The sequence below is a fragment of the Telopea speciosissima genome, chromosome 9, assembly GCF_018873765.1.
Source record: "Telopea speciosissima isolate NSW1024214 ecotype Mountain lineage chromosome 9, Tspe_v1, whole genome shotgun sequence".
Taxonomy (NCBI): domain Eukaryota; kingdom Viridiplantae; phylum Streptophyta; class Magnoliopsida; order Proteales; family Proteaceae; genus Telopea; species Telopea speciosissima.
The window spans coordinates 28,534,655-28,555,571 of record NC_057924.1 but is presented as its reverse complement, the minus strand read 5'-3'; the positions used below and the strand labels follow the sequence as shown (position 1 = coordinate 28,555,571).

The window sequence follows — 20,917 nt, the reverse complement described above, 5'->3', positions numbered from 1 at the left end:
CATCCAACACCTTAACCCCTGTTGGCAAGGGTGCGTAGCACGAGTGATGAAACTCTAGCCCCATGTCTATATGGCATCATATGAGTCGGGCGGTGTCAACCGTATCCCATACTACGGGCTACCACCGGCCTCATTTCCAAGCCGACTACGGCATCTAGTCTAACATTCACAATCATCAGATAAGATTCACAGTGTTGATCAATAGACAGTCAATTTGTAGTAATTTGAATAATTGAACAAAATTAGATAACACAGCATTTATAATTTAAGATTCTTAACTGCCGGCATAGTAACACAGTTACACATACATATATGATAATACTTCACTCACCTGGGTCTGGTTCTAAGAACTCGGTTGCAAATTCAGTTCCAACTGCAGTCTGGTTGTAGGCCTCGAGCGCGGGATCAAATCCTAAATATAAATCAGAAATTGTCATTTCAATATTCCAACCAGTCTTTGGAGGTCATAGGGTTGATCTAAGCTCATTCGGTTGACCCGGTGGTCAGTTGGTCTTCACTTGGAATTCTCTGGGCCATGCACTAGGCCTTAGGCCTATGTTCCGGTGCATCATCCAGAGATGTTGGCCCAGGGTAAAATGGCCATTTACAGTATTAGTACCTGACCCTAGGTTCCAATAGGCTCACAGTGCTGTCCCGAGCTTGATAGTGCTGCAGGACCAAGCACAGGCAGGGTTTCCAAGTCCTGCGGGGCCCACTTGGGTTCCCAAGCATTCGCTCATATGGACAGATGCGGGGATGGGCATTTAAGTCATTTTCCACCTTCCCACACAGTATCATGGCTAATGGGTGAGGTCCCCCAAGTCAGAACATCAAAACAGCAGCAATTCATTCATTGGGCGATGTCTCTGGGCGTTGGGTGCATCGGCTAGAAATTTTAAAATGAGATTTGGTTGAGTTTCCAAGGTTGCTGGTTATGGGCAGTGATCAAATCTTTCCCCTATGCATGTTAGGGTATTAGGTGACCCCAACGGTGATCTTCACTTTGGTCCATGTGGATTTTCCACTGGGCCCACCACTTGGTTGTTAGAGATTGTCCAGACAGCCCAGTGAATAGTGTCACAGGGTTCTCTTCAGTTCCAGATCTGGATTTTGACCACATGCAAGGCTGGATTTACGTATGAAATGGTAATCTAGGGCTGCTACCACCTAAGGCTAGGTCCCATGTAGCCAAGGCCTGCATCCAGGGCTCCAAACAGCCAATTAATAGTGAAACTGGGCAGTGCAGCCATGCACAGCCAAGTTTCGATTCCAAGACCAGCATAATAGACCTGTAAAATTACATCAAATCCCCAGATCTTCCATGCTTCATACTTGTATGGCAGATCTGGTGCAGTTCTTGGCAGTTCCCAGCTGTTCTGGGCTGCCATAGAGCAGAAACTCATTGAAATAACAAGCATCCAAGGGAGCAGCAGGTAGGGGCAGAGATATACACCTGCACAGGTCTATGGCTGCTTGATTCTAAGCTTTGGATGCAAAGCTGGTTCTCTTCTCTTCCTTCTTCTTCTTCTTCTTCCTCGCTTTTCCTCTCTTTTCTTCTCTTTTCCTTCTTCTCCCTTCCCCACAATTTGAACAGTAGCCAAGGGTTTAAATGAACCCATGGCACTACTATTTATAGGCCTAGGCTGACTAAGGCCTGTTTGGCTGGTTAAGGCCCTTTTTCAAAATGGGTTTTTAGACTGATTCTCAATGATTCCGGGCACACTGTTGGGGTCCACAGTGGTCCAAGGGTATGAGGTGGTCCCTCAAACTCCCCTCAACCTATGGAGGGTGCCCATGTCCAATAAAAGTGGTCCCCATAATTTAAAATCAATTTAATATGTTATTTTCACTCTGGGCGATGTCTCTGGGCTTTGTCTGCATCGCCTAGAGATTTCAACAAGGCTGAATCTCAGTGGGCTTGCATTGGGGTTTGACCCATAGTTAGGGCATTGTCCCCACATGCCAATTAGAGCCTTTTACACACATTTCCAGAGGTGGGTCCCATAGTTATGGAAAGGAGAGAGATTACCTGGGGTCTAGGCAGTACATTATACTGTGAGTTGTGCAGTTGTAGGGATCAGCTATCCATCTTCTGACAGGTATGTAGGAAGACATGCACGGGGTTTCTTCATCAATTCAAATCATTGGAGTGATACTCCACAGTGTACTTGGTTGCCTGGTTAGGGGTTCCTGTCCTTCAATCAAAATTTCAGTCAGTCAGTGGCAGGGTTTGACGATATATATATATTTGGTCTAATATTTATTTATATATATAGCCTAATAAAAAAATTAAAAAGTAAAAGACAAAAAAAGCCCTAAAGGCACATGGGATTACAGACAAAATCAGGGCCAGGGTCAGGGTTAAGACAGGGTCAATCAGGGCCGGGTCGGGTCAGGAAAAACCCTGGCAGGGTCAGGACTGGGTTGAGGGTTTCTTGGCCCTGGCAGGGTCGGATCGGGTCAGGGTTTAGGTTAAGGCCTCTAGTGTTGAGGAAAAGTACTCATACATAAACTCCAATCATCTATTATGATGATATATATGTTTTGATGATAACAAATAAATCGAATTGTACTAACTCTTGTTTAAGATGTTTAAATAAGAGCATAGCACCAAGTGAGGGGGAGCACTCAATTCAAGAGATTGATGCTCAAAGCAAATTGAACTTGTCCAATCTTTCAAGACATCAAAGAATCAAGAAGAATGGAGAAAAAATTTTGAAGACAAAATCAAGACAAGTTAGAGGAACTCACTTTGAAGACATTCGTGTAAAGAAGTGAAGTTCAAGAATTGAAGAAGATTGAAGACTTAGAATTATACTAAGTTGTATGATCATAATTAAAGTCACAAATGATGTAATGCACACACACAAGCATGCATTCATATAAATGGACTGTAGGAGGTTTAATTAACCCAATCCATATGACCAAACCAATTTGGAATCACCCGAGTAAGTCCAACAAAGGTTTTAACATGTTCAGCAGAATTTGCTGATCCGGCATACCGAATCTGGATCCGGCATGCCAAATCCCATTTTGCCTGCAGAATACAATCTCAGGTTTTTGCTCACAGTGGCCAAACGAAATGTGTCGAATCATGATCTGGCATACCGAATCACAATCCAGCATGCCAATCATTATCCACCATACCGAATTGGCATTTGACTGTTGGGATTTAGTCATTGGTCAATGGATAGATTCCATAATCTGGCATACTGAATTGAGAAAAGGCATACCGGATTAGGACTAAATTATGTCCAAAATTAGCATTAAGTCTTAGATGCTTTGAGCACCTTTGCCTATAAATAGATGAGCTCAATTAGACTAATCACAATTAATTAAAGCTAATCAAAGACATAAAAAAAGACTTTGGTATTTGATCAATCAAAGCACTCTTTATCATAGCATTCATTCAAGTACGTTCCCTCTCTAAGCTACTCCACCTCAATTAGCTTCAAGCTTCAAAGGTGAAAAGTAGTTTCATACATCTAAAGTTGAGGTAATCCTAATCTTAGTACCATTTTATTTTATATGGTTATTTGAGTTTTCTTGCTCGAAATCAAGAGTAGTTTGAGTCCTCTTGCTCGAAATCAAGATTGGTTGAGTCCTCTTGCTCGGAATCAAGATTGGTTGAGTCCTCTTGCTCGGAATCAAGAATGGTGGTGAGTCCTCTTGCTCTCAATCAAGATTTGTACGAGTTCTCTTGCTCATACTCAAGATTTATTTTTAGTGGAATTCTCTCTAAGGTGAGAGGAGTGGACATAGGCAAGTATTGTCCGAACCACTATAAATCTCTTGTGTTATCTTTATTTTTTGTTTAATTCATTGATAACTTGTTTATTTCCACAATAAGTTTTTATTCTCTACTTTCACCTATTCACCCCCCTCTAGGTGAATTCACATTTGGTATCAGAGCGGGAGCTCAAGACTGTGATTATTTTTCAATCCAACTAAGAGTTTAAGACCATGGGATCCTTTGTCAATAATAAGGTTGAAGGATACAATATTATCCGACCCCCCTTCTTTGAAGGTGAAGGAGTTTCCTATTGGAAAAATCGCTTCAAGAACTTCATTTGTGCCAATAACATTGATGCATGGAAAGTCAGTGAGAATGGACCAAGCTATAAACAAACCCGAAGGATAGTGGACTCCAGCTGACAAAGCAAAAGTCCAACTCAATTATGTAGCTATAAGTTACATCCAATGTGCTCTAGGAGAAAAGGAGTACAATAGAACTTGTATGGGTGACTCCGCCAAAGAGATGTTTGATAAGCTCATTGTTACCTATGAAGGTACTTTAGAAGTCAAACAATCTAAGATTGACATGCTTGTAAATGAATATGAGCTATTTAAAATGAAAAATGATGGCATATATGCAATGTTTACAAGTTTTACTAACATTGTAAACAAGCTGAAAGGTTTAGGAAAGATTTACTCCAATGGTGAAAATGTTCGAAAGATATTGAGATCTCTCTCAAAGGAATGGAGACCCAAGTCTACAGCAATCAAAGAATCTAAAGACATCCACAAGCTAAGTCTGGACGAGCTGTTGGGATCACTTCAAACCCATGAGATGGAACTAAAACTGGACACCAAGGAGGTTAAACCAAAAGAACCAAAGAAGAAGGTTGTAGCATTCAAATTAGATGAAATTAGTGATGATGAAAAAGAACTATCCGATGACGAGATCGAATATCTCTGAAAGAAGTTCTCAAAGTTCCTGAAGAATAAAGGCAAAACCTCATTCAATAAGAGGAGACTCTCAAGAGACCAAAAAGGTAAGGGTACTTCTAAAGAAAATACTGACTCCACTTCAAAAGACATTGTTTGCTATGAGTGCAGAAAACCAGGACACTACAGGGGAGATTGTCAAAAAATAAAGAAATACAAGAAAGCCTACAAAGCTGAACACTTCTTTGATTCAAGTGATGAAGAAGAGGACGATGAAGCATCTCAAGAAGGAGAAGAACAAACCAATCTGGTACTCATGGCTATCGAAGATGAAGAAACTCAAAATGAGGTAACCCCCACTTACCCATCTCATAAGGATAAAGACTTTTTAGAATTGGAAGAAGCCTTTGAAGACCTCTACCAAAGTAGCATGGAATTAGCTACTACCAAAAAGAATCTCTTGAAAGAGATAAATACCCTTAAAGACCAAAACACAACTCTAACTTCTCAAGTTAACATCTTGGAAGAAGAAAAAGAGAAATTGTATAAAGCTTTAGAATCCTTTATTAACGGGAAAAAGACTCTTGGCATCTTATTTGGAAATGCCTCCAAAACACCTCTCAGCAAAGAAAGGGTAGGCTATGATGTGAACAAAAGTTTAAATCAAGTCAAAGGGCCAAGTACAAGTAAAATGGCAAATAAAAAAGTAAAGAAGAAGTTTTGTAATTACTGTAGGAAGAAAGGACACTGTATTGAGGAATGTTACTCTAAAAAGAAAGTCCTCAATTTAGCAAACCAAATCCCAAAGGGAAGACTCCTTATATCCCTCAAATCGTTGTATATAATAATTACAACAAGAAGGGACATACTATTTGGGAATGTTATCACATGAACCAATCTTTCCATCATCCTAGAAGACCTTATAATGGTCAAAATAGAAGAAGTCATTCTAAAGTGCAAAGACCACCCAAAAATCAAAGACCTTGGAACCCCCAATCATATCCAAATTGGTATGGTAAACAAATGGTTTGGAAACCAAGAGAAAGGTATGATACTAACATTGATGGACCCAACACACTTTGGGGACCAAATTTTTATTAAGTTGTTTTCTTTTCTATCCTCGCTTTTTGATAATGCCAAAGGGAGAGAGAAATGGGGAGGAACAATTGTAATATAGTTTTCTCTCTTTGAACTTATTATGCAATTAATGTTATATATTTTTTGAATATTGCATTATTTTTTATTTATATTTGTCATCATCAAAAAGGGGGAGATTGTTGAGGAAAAGTCCTCATACATTAACTCCAATCATCTATAATGATGATATATATGTTTTGATGATAACAAATAAATCGAATTGTACTAACTCTTGTTTAAGGTGTTTAAATAAGAGCATAGCACCAAGTGAGGGGGAGCACTCAATTTAAGAGATTGATGCTCAAAGCAAATTGAACTTGTCCAATCTTTCAAGACATCAAAGAATAAAAAGAATGGAGAAAAAATTTTGAAGACAAAGATCAAGACAAGTTAGAGGAACTCACTTTGAAGACATTCGTGTAAAGAAGTGAAATTCAAAAATTGAAGAAGATTGAAGACTTAGATTTGTACTAAGTTGTATGATCATAATTAAAATCACAAATGATGTAATGCACATACACAAGCATGCATTCATTTAGATGGACTTTAGGAGGTTTAATTAACCAAATCCATATGACCAAACCAATTTGGAATCACCCGAGTAAGTCCAACAAAGTTTTTGAAATGTTCAGCAGAATTTGCTGATCCGGCATACCGAATCCCATTTTGCCTACAAAATACAATCTTAGGGTTTTGCTCACAGTAACCAAACGGAATGTGCCGAATCATGATCCGGCATACCGAATCACGATCCAACATGCCGAATCATGATCCACCATACCAAATTGGCATTTGACTATTGGGATTTAACCATTGGTCAACGGATAGATTCCATGATCCGGCATATCGAATTGGAAAACGGCATACTGAATTAAGACTAAATTATGTACTAAATTAGCATTAAGTTTTAGATGCTTTGAGCACCTTTGCCTATAAATAGGTGAGCTCAATTAGACTAATCACAATTAATTAAAGCTAATCAAAGACATCAAAAAAGACTTCGGTACTTGATCATTCAAAGCACTCTTTATCAAAGCATTCATTCAAGTACATTCCCTCTCTAAACTACTCCACCTCAATTAGCTTCAAGCTTCAAAGATGAAAAGTAGTTTTATACATCTAAGGTTGAGGTAATCCTAATTTTAGTACCATTTTATTTTATATGGTTGTTTGAGTCCTCTTGCTCGGAATCAAGAGTAGTTTGAGTCCTCTTGCTCGAAATCAAGATTGGTTGAGTCCTCTTGCTCGGAATCAAGAGTGGTGGTGAGTCCTCTTGCTCTCAATCAAGATTTGTACGAGTTCTCTTACTCATACTCAAGATTTATTTTTAGTGGAATTCTCTCTAAGGTGAGAGGAGTAGACGTAGGCAAGTATTGGCCGAACCACTATAAATCTCTTGCGTTATCTTTGTTTTTTGTTTAATTCATTGATAACTTGTTTATTGTCACAATAAGTTTTTATTCCCTACTTTCACCTATTCACCCCCCTCTAAGTGAATTCACATCTAGGGTTGGGTTAGTGTTTAGGGTAAGCCCGGCCCAACCCGACCCATTGACACCCCTAGTTTCTTACCTTTTTCTGGTGGTTTTGCTACCTCAATTGCAGAGTCAAAGTTGAAGATGGGAGAAGAAGAGAAAGTGACCAAGAGAGTACCTCACCAATCTGATTTTGCAATCGTAGTGGGCGCTAGGGTTTTGATGGGAAGAGAAAGGAATATAAGAGTACTAAAAGCAATGTTAGAAGAAAAGAGAGAAAAATAACCGTCTTGGCCATACTAAAATTTTATGATTTTGCTGATAAGGAAACTGAGATTAGGAGAGAATTTGAAAAGATATAAATTGGGGTGGGTGGCCATATTAGGAGGAGTGGGATATTTTAGAAAGAGAGAGAGGGCAGCGTGTGAAAGACGGAAGGTATTAAGGAAATTAATTTTTTAGTAGCTAAGTTTTCCAAAAAAGTTAGAAAAAAGGGAAAGGAAAAGGAAAGTGGGAGAGAGGAGAGAAAAAGACGGAGAAATAAGGCAACGTGAGAGATTGAGAGAAAAGAGATGCTCAAGGGTAAAAATATTTAAAAATAATAATTTTTTTGGAAGAAAATAGGATAATCTAACCGATGCAAACCGGTCGTGTTGGTCGGGATCGGTTAGGTTTAACCCTGTTTTCTTTAAAAAAATTAGATTTTTTTTTTTTTTTTACATTTTTTTCATTATCCGTATCGATCCATCGATACGGGATCGGCCAGGAATCAATATCGATCTCCATCTCCACCGATACCGATCGAGGAACGTATTTATCGGACTGCATCGGTTAGGTAACCCTATTTTCTTCCAAAAAATTAGTTTTTTTAAAATATATTCTTACCTTTATCTATACTGACCCACCGATACAAGATCGATCAAGAATCGGTTTTGGTCTCAGCCGATACTGAACTAAATCGATCTAGTAAAAATGTACAAAAAAAATCTAATTTTTGAACAAAAAAGTGTAAATCTAACTGACAGATCGATTTGGATCGGTATTGACTGAGACCAATACCAATTCTTGGTCGATCCCGTATCGGTCGGTCAGTACAAACAAGGGTAACCTAATTCGATCAATCGGTTAGGTTTACCCTTTTATTTGTTCAAAAATTAGGTTTTTTTTAACATTTTCACCCTTGTTAGTACCAACCCATCGATACGGGATCGGCCAGGAATCGATATTGGTATTTGCTATGGAATTGGAGAGAGAGAGAGAGAGAGAGAGAGAGAGATCATTGAGAATAAAAAAAGATATTTAAAAAAAAACAACAAGAAACGTTTTGAGATTTTGTGGATTCAAATAGAGAGAGAGGGGAGATGTCATTGAGAATAAAGTATTTTTTGAAAAAAAAAATAAAAAACAACAAGCAAAAGAGATAGAGAGAGAATGAATATCTACCTTATTTAATTAAGGGTTTTTTTTTTTAATTGCCTTAATTTTATGAGAGAGAATTGGAGAGATTTTCTCTCCATAATTGTTAACCGATTTATTTTTGGTAAATCTAATTTTGTGGAGAGATTTGCTTTAAATAATAAGAAATATTTTTAATATTAATTATAACTAAGGGTTCCTAAGATTATGAAATTATAAGAGAGAATGACATAATGAATAAGAATTGAAGAATGGAATTTTAGATAAAAATGAAGGGTAGAATAGGTAACTGAAAGATTTGCCACAACGTGCTTTTATATAATAGTAGTATGATATATATATATATATATATATATATATATATATATATATATATATATATATTAGTAAATAAATATGCACGTGTAAGCATTTCTAAAGTGTTGGAGAGCAAATTATTTTTGTTTTTTTATAAGGTAACGAAACTTAGAAAATAGTATCAAGTACTTGACTTTTTTCAATAAATATTGATGCATATCATAAAACATTATGGTATAGAAAATGCTGGACAATATAGTAGAAACAAATACTAATAAATATACACTGAAGGAGCAATTGTAGATAGTTTTGTAGTTTGTAGCAATTGATTTTGCAGACTTGGGAGACAGATATGGCAATTAAGTTGACACGAGACTAAAGCCTTTAAGAGATCATCAAGATTTTGTATCCATTGAAGACTGCTCTCTTAAAAGTGGCCGAGATATTTTAACATAAGAGAAATTAGCTAAATTAAACTTTTTTTTAAATGAAAACTATGGGTTGAATGAACGATAAACACTAATATCTTAAGACTTTCATAAATATTCTGAAATAATGTAAAATCAGAACCTTCATCATTTCCTTTTTGAACTGTTTATAATTATAAATAGAAATAGTACATTTTGTTCCATTTTTAACAAATAACATCCCTTCATGAAAGGGAATTAAATAAGAAAAAATTAGCTATAGAAAATATAACATTAGCCTATCCTGTTGAGCAGATCGACTGAACATGATTGGAAGACATGTAGAGCATATCATTTCTTGGATTCATGGCTTGCTTGACAGTCTCAGCTCTTTCTTTCATAAATTCCTTTGTCTCTTAGCCCTTGGTAGCCATCGTCTCCTTGATATTTTTACTGGTCTCCTTGGTCATTTCCCATGCACCCTTGGCCGTTTGGGTCACTTTGTTGCTGAGGTCCTATGTTGTATCAGATTCCTTTCCAACCATTTCTTTGGTTTTGTAACTGATTAGAGGCAATCAGATTTGTCCAGCATAAAGAGTAACTATCAGGAATTATGAGAGAATGTAATGTAAGTCCTAAGTGCTCAGTTGAATCTTCAATTAAGAAATGGTTGTTGGGACTAAAAATAACTTTTAAACCAATGGATTCTACAATATATAATTCTCCCAAGATATTTTTGCTAAAACTGGAACACAAATAAATTTGTTAGATCTGAAGAACAAAAATGAATCAGATATGAGAGAATGAAATTTGTTTATAGTAGTATGAGGGGGGTGTTTTCTTCATTATTTGGTTTTCTTCCTTGTTCCCTACGTCCCTACGGTTGAGAAGAACATTTTGTTGTTGGGCATAGAGAATATAGATTATGGGCTACAATAGTAGCTATTGCGGTTCAGATTCCCAATCCTTTTTTTTTTTTATAGGTAAGCCCCAAGGAGGTTTGAACTCATGAACTCTTAATTATGAGGTGTTGGTCTTTACCAACTAAGCTACCCACTTGGGATAAATAAGTTGGTGACCAGATAAATCCCTTAGTAAACTTAACTTCCAGATAAGTCCGTGCGTGGTTTTCCAGTCCTCTTATTCATACACCATCTAACAATAATTAATAACACCAATCAGGAGCCATTCAACTAAATATTGAGAATCAACAAGCTTTTAAATTTCATATGAAACTATTTCATCATATGCCATTACTTTTTACTATTAGGCTATTCATTCCATAAAATTCCCATATTTTGACAGTATCAATCGTGCTTGTTAAGTAGATGTTCACATGAAAGAAAAAGTCGTGATAATTCCCAGATAAAATTCAAGGATTGCCAATTCCAACTTATGAAATTGATGACTCAACCAAACTTGCTGAATCATCACCCTTTTTTTTGACAGCTTTTGATGACTCAGCAAGCAATGTGTTTCTTTCTTTCACAACTTCTTTTTGGATTTCTTCAACACTCCTTACAGGATGGAAAACTGAGATCACATATAGCTGATGCAAGGTAAAAATGGATGAAAATGTATTCAAGGACATGAATGTAGTTTGTGGAAAAGGAGAGAGTATGAAATGACATCACCACAAAATCCAAAAACAAGGAGAGCCACATGTTAGAATTTTTTTTATTTTTTTAATTTTCAGCTTTAAACATAGTTTCTAAACAGAGTAATAAAATTCCCTAAAAGGTTGGAGACATGGAGAAGCCTTTGTAATTTAGTTTATTTTTCTTTGAGTATTAGAAATAGAAATTTATTTTGATCCTTCACCAATGTTGTCCACTGATGTACCACAACTATTAACTTTCCACTACAAGTTACTCTTTTTTCTATGTTGTGATGCATGCTGCAGAGTACAATCAAATATGCAACAATAAAGTTAATCAATCAAGCCTAAGAAATCACTAAATGTGTTACATGTAAAATCAGGTTTATGGCCAGCATAAAGAACCAATCATAGTCACACAAGCAATTAAAAAACAAATATTTTTCTGGGCAGCTCATATCCATTACAATCAGCTCACACCGTGCTAGTAGGAAGTGCAAGTATGTATAGGAGAAATCAAGAATATTTATGACAAAAGTTTATGAAAATATAAGAATGCGAGAAAGCCCCAGATACATCCATGCAGGGAATTGAAACTGAAGAACCAAACAAATAAAACAAAGGGGGAGAGAGAGAGAGAGAGAAGTAAACCTTAAACATGACAAAACAATCAAAGCTTAACCAAACAACTAATATAAATAGGAACTCACAAATGAGGGAAAGAAGTGAAACTTAAACGTGTAGACAATAATGTAACAATGAATCATTGAAGTGCACCTTGCATTATTGTCACCGTTCAACGCCATTGTCATGAGATCTTTTTCAGCACACTGCTACAGACACTTGCAGCATGAAAGTTGGACATATCGGCTAAAATTCTTATAAGGTTACCTACTATATGGTATAACCAGATTATCATAAACAAAATTGAGATCATCCTATTGAACTAACAACTTAGCACTTCACGAATCAAATGATCAGTTCCATGTAGAAAGCAAACTCTTAATTCGATAATGTGGTTCTAATAAGCTAGAACATTAGGGTTTAGAAACAAAAAATAAATAAATTTCCAGAATCACAGAAAAGTATGAACCAGACTCCAAGACTATTTGATGCTTCCTACCTTAATTAATAACTGAAACCAGTCTTTAGCATTCAAATCTTTAAAGATGAAAGCGAGTGTGTTCTACCTTCTGCATGCATCATCATTTTGTTGTGCTTCTTTGTGAAAGCCACCAGACTAAAACATAGGATAAAATAAGCCTTTACAAAAACTAATCCAAACGAAATCACATTCTCTGAGGAAAGGAAATATTGATATATTAATATGAAAGGTCATAACTCATGTCAATTGTTCTGGGAAGTAGTTTTAATGACGGGTCTTTTAACAAAAAATTGCTAAGCTCTTCATTAACCCCGAGCAGTGGGGAAGCTGATTCAAATCCACACATATCATGTTTCATGATTACACACCTAAAACAAAAGAAAATCAATAACTCAGTACATATAACTTCATATCGTAAAGTTCTGATTGAAGGTTGGACTACCTATGACCGTAATCAAGGTCTCATATTTTATTTCTCTCTAATGGCTCTCTACTTCTATTTCCTATTATTGTTATTTCTCTACATCCCGTACCCTTTAACTCTCTTTTCCTGTTGCTAGTAGATCCAAAAGTTAAAATATTTATGAATGCCAAAACCCTACAAAGCTGCTAGCAAAAAAGAGGAAATTGGGGGTGTAAAAGGTAAGGAAAGAAGACAAATGCTCATGTCGAATGAATACCATTAGGTGTGCAACAATTAAAAACTGAATATCAAAGTAACTGGTTTGTACAATCTTTTGGATTCACAATCAAACTGAAAAAAAAAAAAAAAAGAACAATCCTTTATGAAAAAGTACAACCAAATCAGGAAGTAACGCGTTCAAGCCCTAAGTAATAAAATAACAAACTGGGAGGATGATGTCAAATTTCTAAATAACTTCATTGATTAGAAAAATTACACAATCAAAATCAAATTCACCAAATACCAAATCCAACAATAATTTGCCAAATAGAGCACGAAATGCCACAGATAAGATGGTAAGCATTCAAAACATGCCAAATATCTTGTTTATATCAATCCGTAGTTAAAAGAAAGAACGCATAACATGCAAGTGAAAATGAAAGCTAAAATAAGAATGCAAAACCATACATAGAGCAAGCTAAGCAGCAAGCACAGAGATTGGTGCTTCATATAGTTATAGTTATTTTCTAACCGTGGTAATAATAAATTTAGAAGTCCAACAGAGACATGTATTAATAATTATAATCTAATAACAGAGTGCTGAACAAAAACGAAAACAATGTGGCTCTTAGGCTCTCCACGCTCGTGATTTTGGTGAGCTTGACTGGACTATGAAGTTACAGATATAAAGATTTCAAACCTTAGTGAGACTGTTTTAGTATTGGTTTTGTAAATCTGCTCCCTAGAACAGATGATGTAAGCTCAAAATGGTCTCAGGGGATCTGTTGCTACTTCTCTAAGAAGACAACCTGGGAAAGAAAACAACACAAAACCATTGGATTGGAGATGTAATAGCCCCCACTGGAAATAGCTAGCGAGACGTGCACAGAACACAAAAAACAAAAAAACAAACAAGCAACGAAGAAAAGAGTGAGAGAGAGAGATGAACCGTGGCTTTTTGTAACCTACAACGTAGCCTTATGCAAAACAAACAATGAAAAGGGAGAGGGGGGAAGAACACAAAGGTTATGGAAGAAAGGAAATTTTCATAATAATGGTGAGTAGAATACATACAAGTAAATGGGTCTTCTTGGGGTTAGAATCTTCAGCCAATACAGGCGATGGCAAAATATGAATCAGCTCCATGACACTGATGCTTCTTGGATAGATGTGGCTCTCCATGCTCTCAGTTCAACAACGTGGTTTTTTGGGCTTGAATTCCAACGGACCGTGAAGTCAGAGATAAAGAGATTTCGAACCTGAGTGAGTATGTTCTAGTATTGCTTCTATAGATCGGCTCCCTCCCCAAAATAGATGATGTAAGCTCGAAATGGGTCTCAAGGGATCTGTAGCTACTTTTCTAAGAAGATAACCAGGGGAAAAAAATAATACTGAGCCATTGGAATGGAGATGTAATGGCCCCAACTGATCCCAAGACTATCAGGAGAAGATGCTAACACAGCTGAAAGAACAGTAAGCAAATCCATGGTTGATGGAGCAGATGTGCTGCCATTAATTTTATTAGAGTGGTCTGACGAAGCTTGTTGTGAAACATTTAGCTCAAAACTTCCTGATGGTGACCGAGAAGTAGAATTTGAAGCAAGAGGTAGCGAATTATTAATCTTGCTGATAATCTGGATGAGCCTGTCCTTATTGGGTATTGGAGGACTATTTGCACTTTTATCGTTATTATTTCCTGCATTTGCAGTCATATATGTCTATAAAATCTAAAAGATTGAAACTATGGAGGCAATTCTCAAGATGGAAAAACAAGATTTCCTCACCTGGCAAACAAGTTAAAATAGTTAACAAATTGACAACATCAAGGTTCCCACTACCAGTGTTCTCCCTGCTTCCAAGTATCATCAACCGTGGGGAAATATCCTCTGGTTGTGTTTTCCTCCTCCTCCGGTTGTGCCCAGCAAGCCGACGCCGATAGCTTCTCTTACCCTCATCAAATTCAGAAAGGGGGTGAAATCGATGGAAGGCAAAACCAACTTCAAAATGGTATCTAATTTCCCAAACCACTCAATTTTACAAGTTTGCACTGGAACAAGCAACTCAGTATAGGTTAGAAAGATGGGAGAAAAGTATTCGACGAAAGACCCACTACTGGCAGAAATGAAAAGAATAAAACTAAAATTCCAAATGATACTGAAGGAAGAACTTACCTGCTACACTGCTGGCAGAACCTCTGCATCTGCTTCCCCACAAGTGCTTTGGTGGTCTTGCTGTGAAGCTCACAAACCTTATGTCGATGGTGATAATCCTTTGCATTTGATAGATCTCCTCTACAATCATCCACTTGACACATTGGGTAGCTCCCGCCACCAAGAGAACCAGATCGGACTCGTTTATTGGGTCTCAATGCAGTCTCATCAACTAAATATAAACTACCACATGAGGTTCTCACCATCTTCATCTCCAGTACTCTTCTTCAAAACCTGCTCATTCCTATTTTTCTTCTTTCCAAGTTCAACTATAGATTTCCCCAAGCGAAGAGCATCGCCCTCCGAGGGCTTGGCAATGAAATTTGCATTGTCCCAGTCCCAAACCTTGGGGCTCCAATCACCCTTCACCTATTGGGAAGGTGAGTTGAACCCTGCTGCGCTTGGTGGTTAAAAGTAGTGCTTTGCCATGACAGATCACGCTTCTTCGCCAGAGGAGGCGCTTCACAGAATCGACCTGTAAGAGCCTGGTGAAAGAAAATAGGGGAAGCGACTTGCGTACCCACGTCTTCCATTCGTCAACCGTGAATCCCACCCAAAAATTGGAAGAACAACTTGGATACCGATGAAATTCAAACTTCGATACTGCAAATCACTACAGCATAGATTCCATAAGGAGAAATGAAAATCATTCGAAAAGGGGGAAAAACTGACTCCTCTAATATGTAACAAAAAAAATTCCTCAACAATTTTAGGGAGGTTACAGTAAGGGCAACTATTATTTACAAATTATACGATATACCTGGAGACGGGAAGTTAAAAATTGGAGCAATGTGAAAATCAAGAGAATCTTTCCAAGAAGTAATTGGAAAGGGGAGATGCATTGAAGATTGGGAATCTATTTTAAAAGATGGTTTCTATTGAAGAAATATGAGAGATATGGTATATCGGTAAGGGATGGAGATAATTATTACAGAGATTCCTATTGGTAAGGGAGGAACACGAGAGATAGAAAAAGGAAAGAGTATAATAATAAAAAAGAAAGCATGAGAGGGAGAGAGAGAGACGTGAAAGTGAAAAAGGAAAGAGGGAACAAATTTTTTAAAGAATATTTAGTATTAAAAAAAAATGAAGGGTACCTTAACTATCGGAAAATAAAAAAGAAAGAAAGAAATGATAATGAGAAAGAGATAGTATTTAAATAAAAGAAAAGGGTAAATTAGTCAAGTGAAAAAATAGCCACGAAATATGAGTTCATGCACTTATATAATAGTATGATATATTCAACCCCGTTGACAAAACAAAATGAAGATTTTATTTATTTTTTGGGTAAACAAGTCTTTATTTAGAATAAGACATGCAAAACTCAAGGCCATGCAAAATGAAGAAATTAAAACAAGAGATGAAATGGTTATTGGTAAAGTGGAAGGCCTCCCTTGTCGCCCCATTTCTCTCTATTTATGGATCACCCTCTGGTCCTGGTTTTTGGATCAGATCTTTGTTTTAATTTGGGCTATCCATTGCCCCTATATATATAAAGACATGATGATGCTTTTCACAACCCACGTAAAAACCGAGCATGGTGTAAAGTGAGGGTGGGTTCTATTTGTTGTTGGTCTTTTAATTTATCTCTGAATCCATCTTACCTTTCGCCATCGCTCATCCAGTATCTCACAATTATCAATCTGAAGTTATAATAATAAAATAAAATAGAGACAGACAGACACTGTGAGAGTGAGAGAGCAAAATGGTGGAGTTAGCTATTATTAAGCCCAACATCTTCTTTTTCTTTTTCTTCTTCTTCTTCTTTTTGTTCACCTATGCTGTGAAGGCCCATATAGCAGCGGACTTCGAAGGGGCATTGAAGAGAAGGTCATTGCTTCAACAGAAAGAAGAAGGGGAGGGGGGGGGGGGGGGGGGGGAGGCAACGAACCCAATAGACAGCTACTGGAGGTGCCAGGCCAACTGGGAGATGAATCGAAAGAGTTACGCCAAGTGCGCACTGGGGTTTGGCAGGAAGACTAGGGGTGGCGAGAACAGCCGCATCTACGTCGTCACTGACCCCTCTGATAGCGACATGGTCAACCCAAAGAACGGCTCCCTCCATTACGGTGTCATCCAGAAGGAGCCACTCTGTATCATCTTTGCCCACGACATGACCGTCCGCCTCACCCAAGAGCTCATTATGACATCCAACAAGACCATCGACGGCTGTGGCGCCAACGTTCACATCGCCAATGGCGCTGGTATAACCATCCAGTTCGTCCACGATATCATCATCACTAACCTCCACATCCACGACATCAAAGCCACCAACGGCGACGATATCCGTGATTCCGTCGACCACTACGATCAGCGCACCGCCAGCGATGGCGATGGTATTAACATCTTCGGATCCACCAACATCTGGATCGACCACTTGTCCATGTCCAACTGCAAGGATGGACTCATCGACACCGTCATGGGTTCCACCGCCATTACCATCTCCAATAACCACTTCTCTAGCCACGACCATGTAAGTAACTCTCGATACTAACTAACCTTTTTTCTTTTTTGTATTTTTTAAATTTTTAAATTTTTTAAATTTTTTATTTTATATTAGATGATATGATACTAATTGAAACTAACTGATTTCTCTCTAACGAACGAACGAACAAACTTAATATAACTAACTAGAAATCGGCTGAGTTTCTTTCCGAGTCGACTCACTGATGCTTTTGGTGACCCTAATATTATTATTGATTATTATTGATTATTATGTTAATTTTTATAATAATAGGGGTTGTTGTTAGGAGCAAATGACACCTACGCCGATGACAAGAAGATGCAGGTCACCGTAGCATTCAACCACTTCGGACAAGGATTAGTACAGAGGATGCCCAGGGTCCGATGGGGATTCACCCACGTGGTGAACAACGATTACACCCACTGGGAAATGTACGCCATTGGTGGCAGCACATACCCAACCATCCTTAGACAGGGTAACCGCTGCGTTGCTTCAGATTCATCGGCATTCAAGCAGGTTACCCATAGGGATTGCACAATCGAGGACGTGTGGAAGAACTGGGACTGGAGATCTGAGGGTGATCTGATGGAGAACGGTGCCTTCTTCATCCAATCTAGATCCCCATTAAAGAAGGAGTCCTTCTCCAGCGAAGACATGATCAACCCAAAGCCCGCCACCCCTGTCCCCGAGCTTACTCGCTTTGCTGGTGCACTCATCTGCACAGTTGGCAAGCCTTGCTAATTTGGTGGTTCTTCTGATCTTCATTCTTCATTTTCTTCTTCTTCTTCTTTAGACACTTCACCTTAGTAGCCTACCATGCTTAAACAAAGGAGCAACTATGTAGGTGTGTAGGTCAGGGATCCATAAGAGATAGCGACTTTAGCCGTTTTAGTTTCTAAGGAAAAAATATAAATAAGTAAATAAAAAGGGTGTTGTGTCTAAAAACCTCCATCCCCCGGTTCGTCCAAGGATGAGCCTACAAAAACCAAGTGAATGCAAGAGAGTCGGTGTGGCTCTAGCCTAGGACTCTCCGACGCATAAGTCAGGTCTCCAGTGCAACAACGTAACAGCTAGTAAAAAGTGAGATGAGCGTTTGAGCTCCATACCTGAGTATTTATAGAATGAGGTGAGGCGGTTGGAGGAGTCCTTGTATGGTAAGAGTCCTCTGTTGGCAGAGCTCTTCCGCACGGGGCGGAGTGAAGAGTTATTTTTGGGATCGGACTCTCACTAAGGTAAGAGTCCTTATTGGAGTGTGATTTGGTATCGTGACGGGATCGTGGCTTGATCCTTATCCCACGATACTCGAGCGATGCTGATGTGGCACCATGATCCCCGATGGGGCATTATGGTAGCTTCTGTGGAGAAGGGCTCGGCCTCAGTTCTCAGCCTCGGGCGACCGTGGCATGGGCGCTCGGCCTCGGACGGACGTGGTTGGGGTGCTTGGCCTCTGGCTGTGGCCTCGGTGCTCGGCCTTCGACGGCCGTGGCCTCGGCATATGTGGCTAGGAGTTTCCCCCAGCCACGCTGGAGCTCAACTGAATCATGGCTGCCGACCTTGGGCCAACCTGTATGGATTCGGCTCATGGCTCGGCTGGCTTGAGCCTCGGCCATGCCGAGGAGTTCATTTACTCGCTTTGGAAGAGGTATGGTGCCGCGCACCGAGTGCTCGGCCTGGTCCTCGACGGGCTGAGTGGTCGGCCTATGTACTCGGCCAGGTTGAAAATGAAGTATTGCTTCCTTCCAGGTGAAAGGTTCGGCCCGGTCTGGGTCGTGCTAGGCTCGGCCCAAGGCCTCGGTCTTAGTACATCCACATGGCGACCTCTGGTTGGTTGGGAGATTTATGACTCATCACAAGCCCCCCACTCATCAAGGGTCGGCTCGGCCTTGATGAGTAGAGCCTCTGCTGACTACTTATTTTCTCCCGAGGCCGAGTCCGAGCTCTTCTACTTTGTCGATTTGATGTTGTACGGCCTGACAGTTGGGGTGTCAGTGCCACGTTACTTGGCTCCATAATGGTGCTTAGGAATTCAAATCTTCTCCTGATCTAGACTGTTGAATCTTGCTAAATCCTTCTCGGCTGTCGGATCCTGTCTATACAGAGGCTATAAATAGGCGACTCGCCTTCACTCATTTTTCACTATTTCAAATCTTCAGAGTGCTCGGTTAGCTCGGAGTCCTCGGCTCCTCTAGTGCTCGGTGCCTTCCAGCTTTCTAGCTCGTCAAGCGCTCAGCTTTCGTTCAGGCTTCAGCAACCAATAAGTCCTCTCTCCTCAACATGTCAGTTGGTAGTAGTCATGCAGGCAAGGTGTCCACTAGGGCAGCTGAGGGTGCGAGTCCGAGCCGAGAGCTCCCTACTCACTCCCCCATAATAGACCTATTGGGCTAGACCTCAGATGAGCCCATTATAGTTGAGCTTCGTCAGGCCGACGTCGCCGAAGTCCCCATGCCCACGGAGTCTAACCATGAGGCCTAGCCAATCTATGAAGACCAAGCCGAGAGCTCGGGGTCGTCTTCCATAGACGACGATGAGTCAGCCAAGGAGAGGTCTTCTCAAGAGGGGGTCGGCTCGGTCGATTCTTCCAACGACGTTCCCGAGCCGAAGGAAGGTAGCGTCGGCACAGTCCCAAGTATAGTTACCGAAGTCGACCTCCTACACCTCAGAGCCACTTACGCCATTCCTGAGGAGATCAAGCTCCAAGCCCTCAGTCCTGGGGAGGTGGCCTGTTTTATTTGGCTCGGTGAGGTGGCCTTGTACGAGATCGCGTTCAAGTACGCTTTCAGGCTTCCAGTGCTTGACTTGGTGGATCAAATTTTAGACCACTTCCACCTATCCCCAGGTCGGCTGGTGCCGAACTCGTGGCTAACGTTGTACGGCTTCCACATCCTCTTCTGTGAGATGGGCTGAGCTGCGAGCGTGGCCCTTTTCTCTAGGCTTTACTTTCTAAAGAAGTTATCGGAGAAGGGGTGGTAATATTTTACTCATCGAACTGGGAAGGGGTCTGCCCTGATTAGCCATAAGTTTCTGGTCGGGACCCCGACCTCCAACAAGCATTGGAAGCCTCGGTTCCTCTTCACTTCCATCCCGAACTACCCCTTCCGAACTGAGTAGAAGGAGATCCATCTGGGCTACATCAACAGGGCTCTGCCTCTGAATGAGAATGAGCTGACCTCGCTTGATCTGATTCGTCAGCACCCGCCCTTCGATGTCCTACAACTCTTGAACGAGGGGTTTCTTCAAAGATGGAATCTGACCCCTGGTAGGATATCTAAGCCGAGCTTGTTACTTGTACTTTTTCTTTTAGCTCGCTCTGATTTCTCTTTTTCTTTCTTCTGCAGTGGTCAGAAACGTTCCTCCAATGGACTCAGCTCGGCTCAGGGTCGAGACTCTCACGGAGCAAAGGAGGAAAAATGTCGAGAAGAGTAAGGACCTGGCGGGGTCACCGAGGAAGGGGAAAGGTCAAAAGGGCGAGATGAGCCCGTCGAAGAACCCCAAGCGCCATAGGATCTCCATCAACCTGAC

At 39.7% G+C, this 20,917-nt stretch overlaps 2 protein-coding genes across 2 annotated transcripts; one reads left to right on the top strand and one right to left on the bottom strand.

The window, feature by feature from the left end:
• Nucleotides 1–12,319: 12,319 nt before the first annotated feature.
• LOC122638807 (squamosa promoter-binding-like protein 15) lies at nucleotides 12,320–14,699 on the bottom strand. The gene is made up of 3 exons (XM_043831656.1): nucleotides 14,509–14,699; nucleotides 14,117–14,420; nucleotides 12,320–12,470 (listed from the first exon to the last, which is right to left on the bottom strand). The coding sequence occupies exons 1-3, from the start codon at nucleotides 14,588–14,590 to the stop codon at nucleotides 12,320–12,322; spliced, it is 537 nt and encodes a 178-aa protein (XP_043687591.1). The 5' UTR covers nucleotides 14,591–14,699.
• A 29-nt stretch (nucleotides 14,700–14,728) lies between these two features.
• Nucleotides 14,729–18,139, top strand: LOC122638806 (probable pectate lyase 7). Its single transcript, XM_043831655.1, has 3 exons — nucleotides 14,729–14,788; nucleotides 16,760–17,407; nucleotides 17,672–18,139. Exons 1-3 carry the CDS (start codon nucleotides 14,729–14,731, stop codon nucleotides 18,137–18,139), a joined length of 1,176 nt encoding a protein of 391 aa, XP_043687590.1.
• Nucleotides 18,140–20,917: the final 2,778 nt, after the last annotated feature.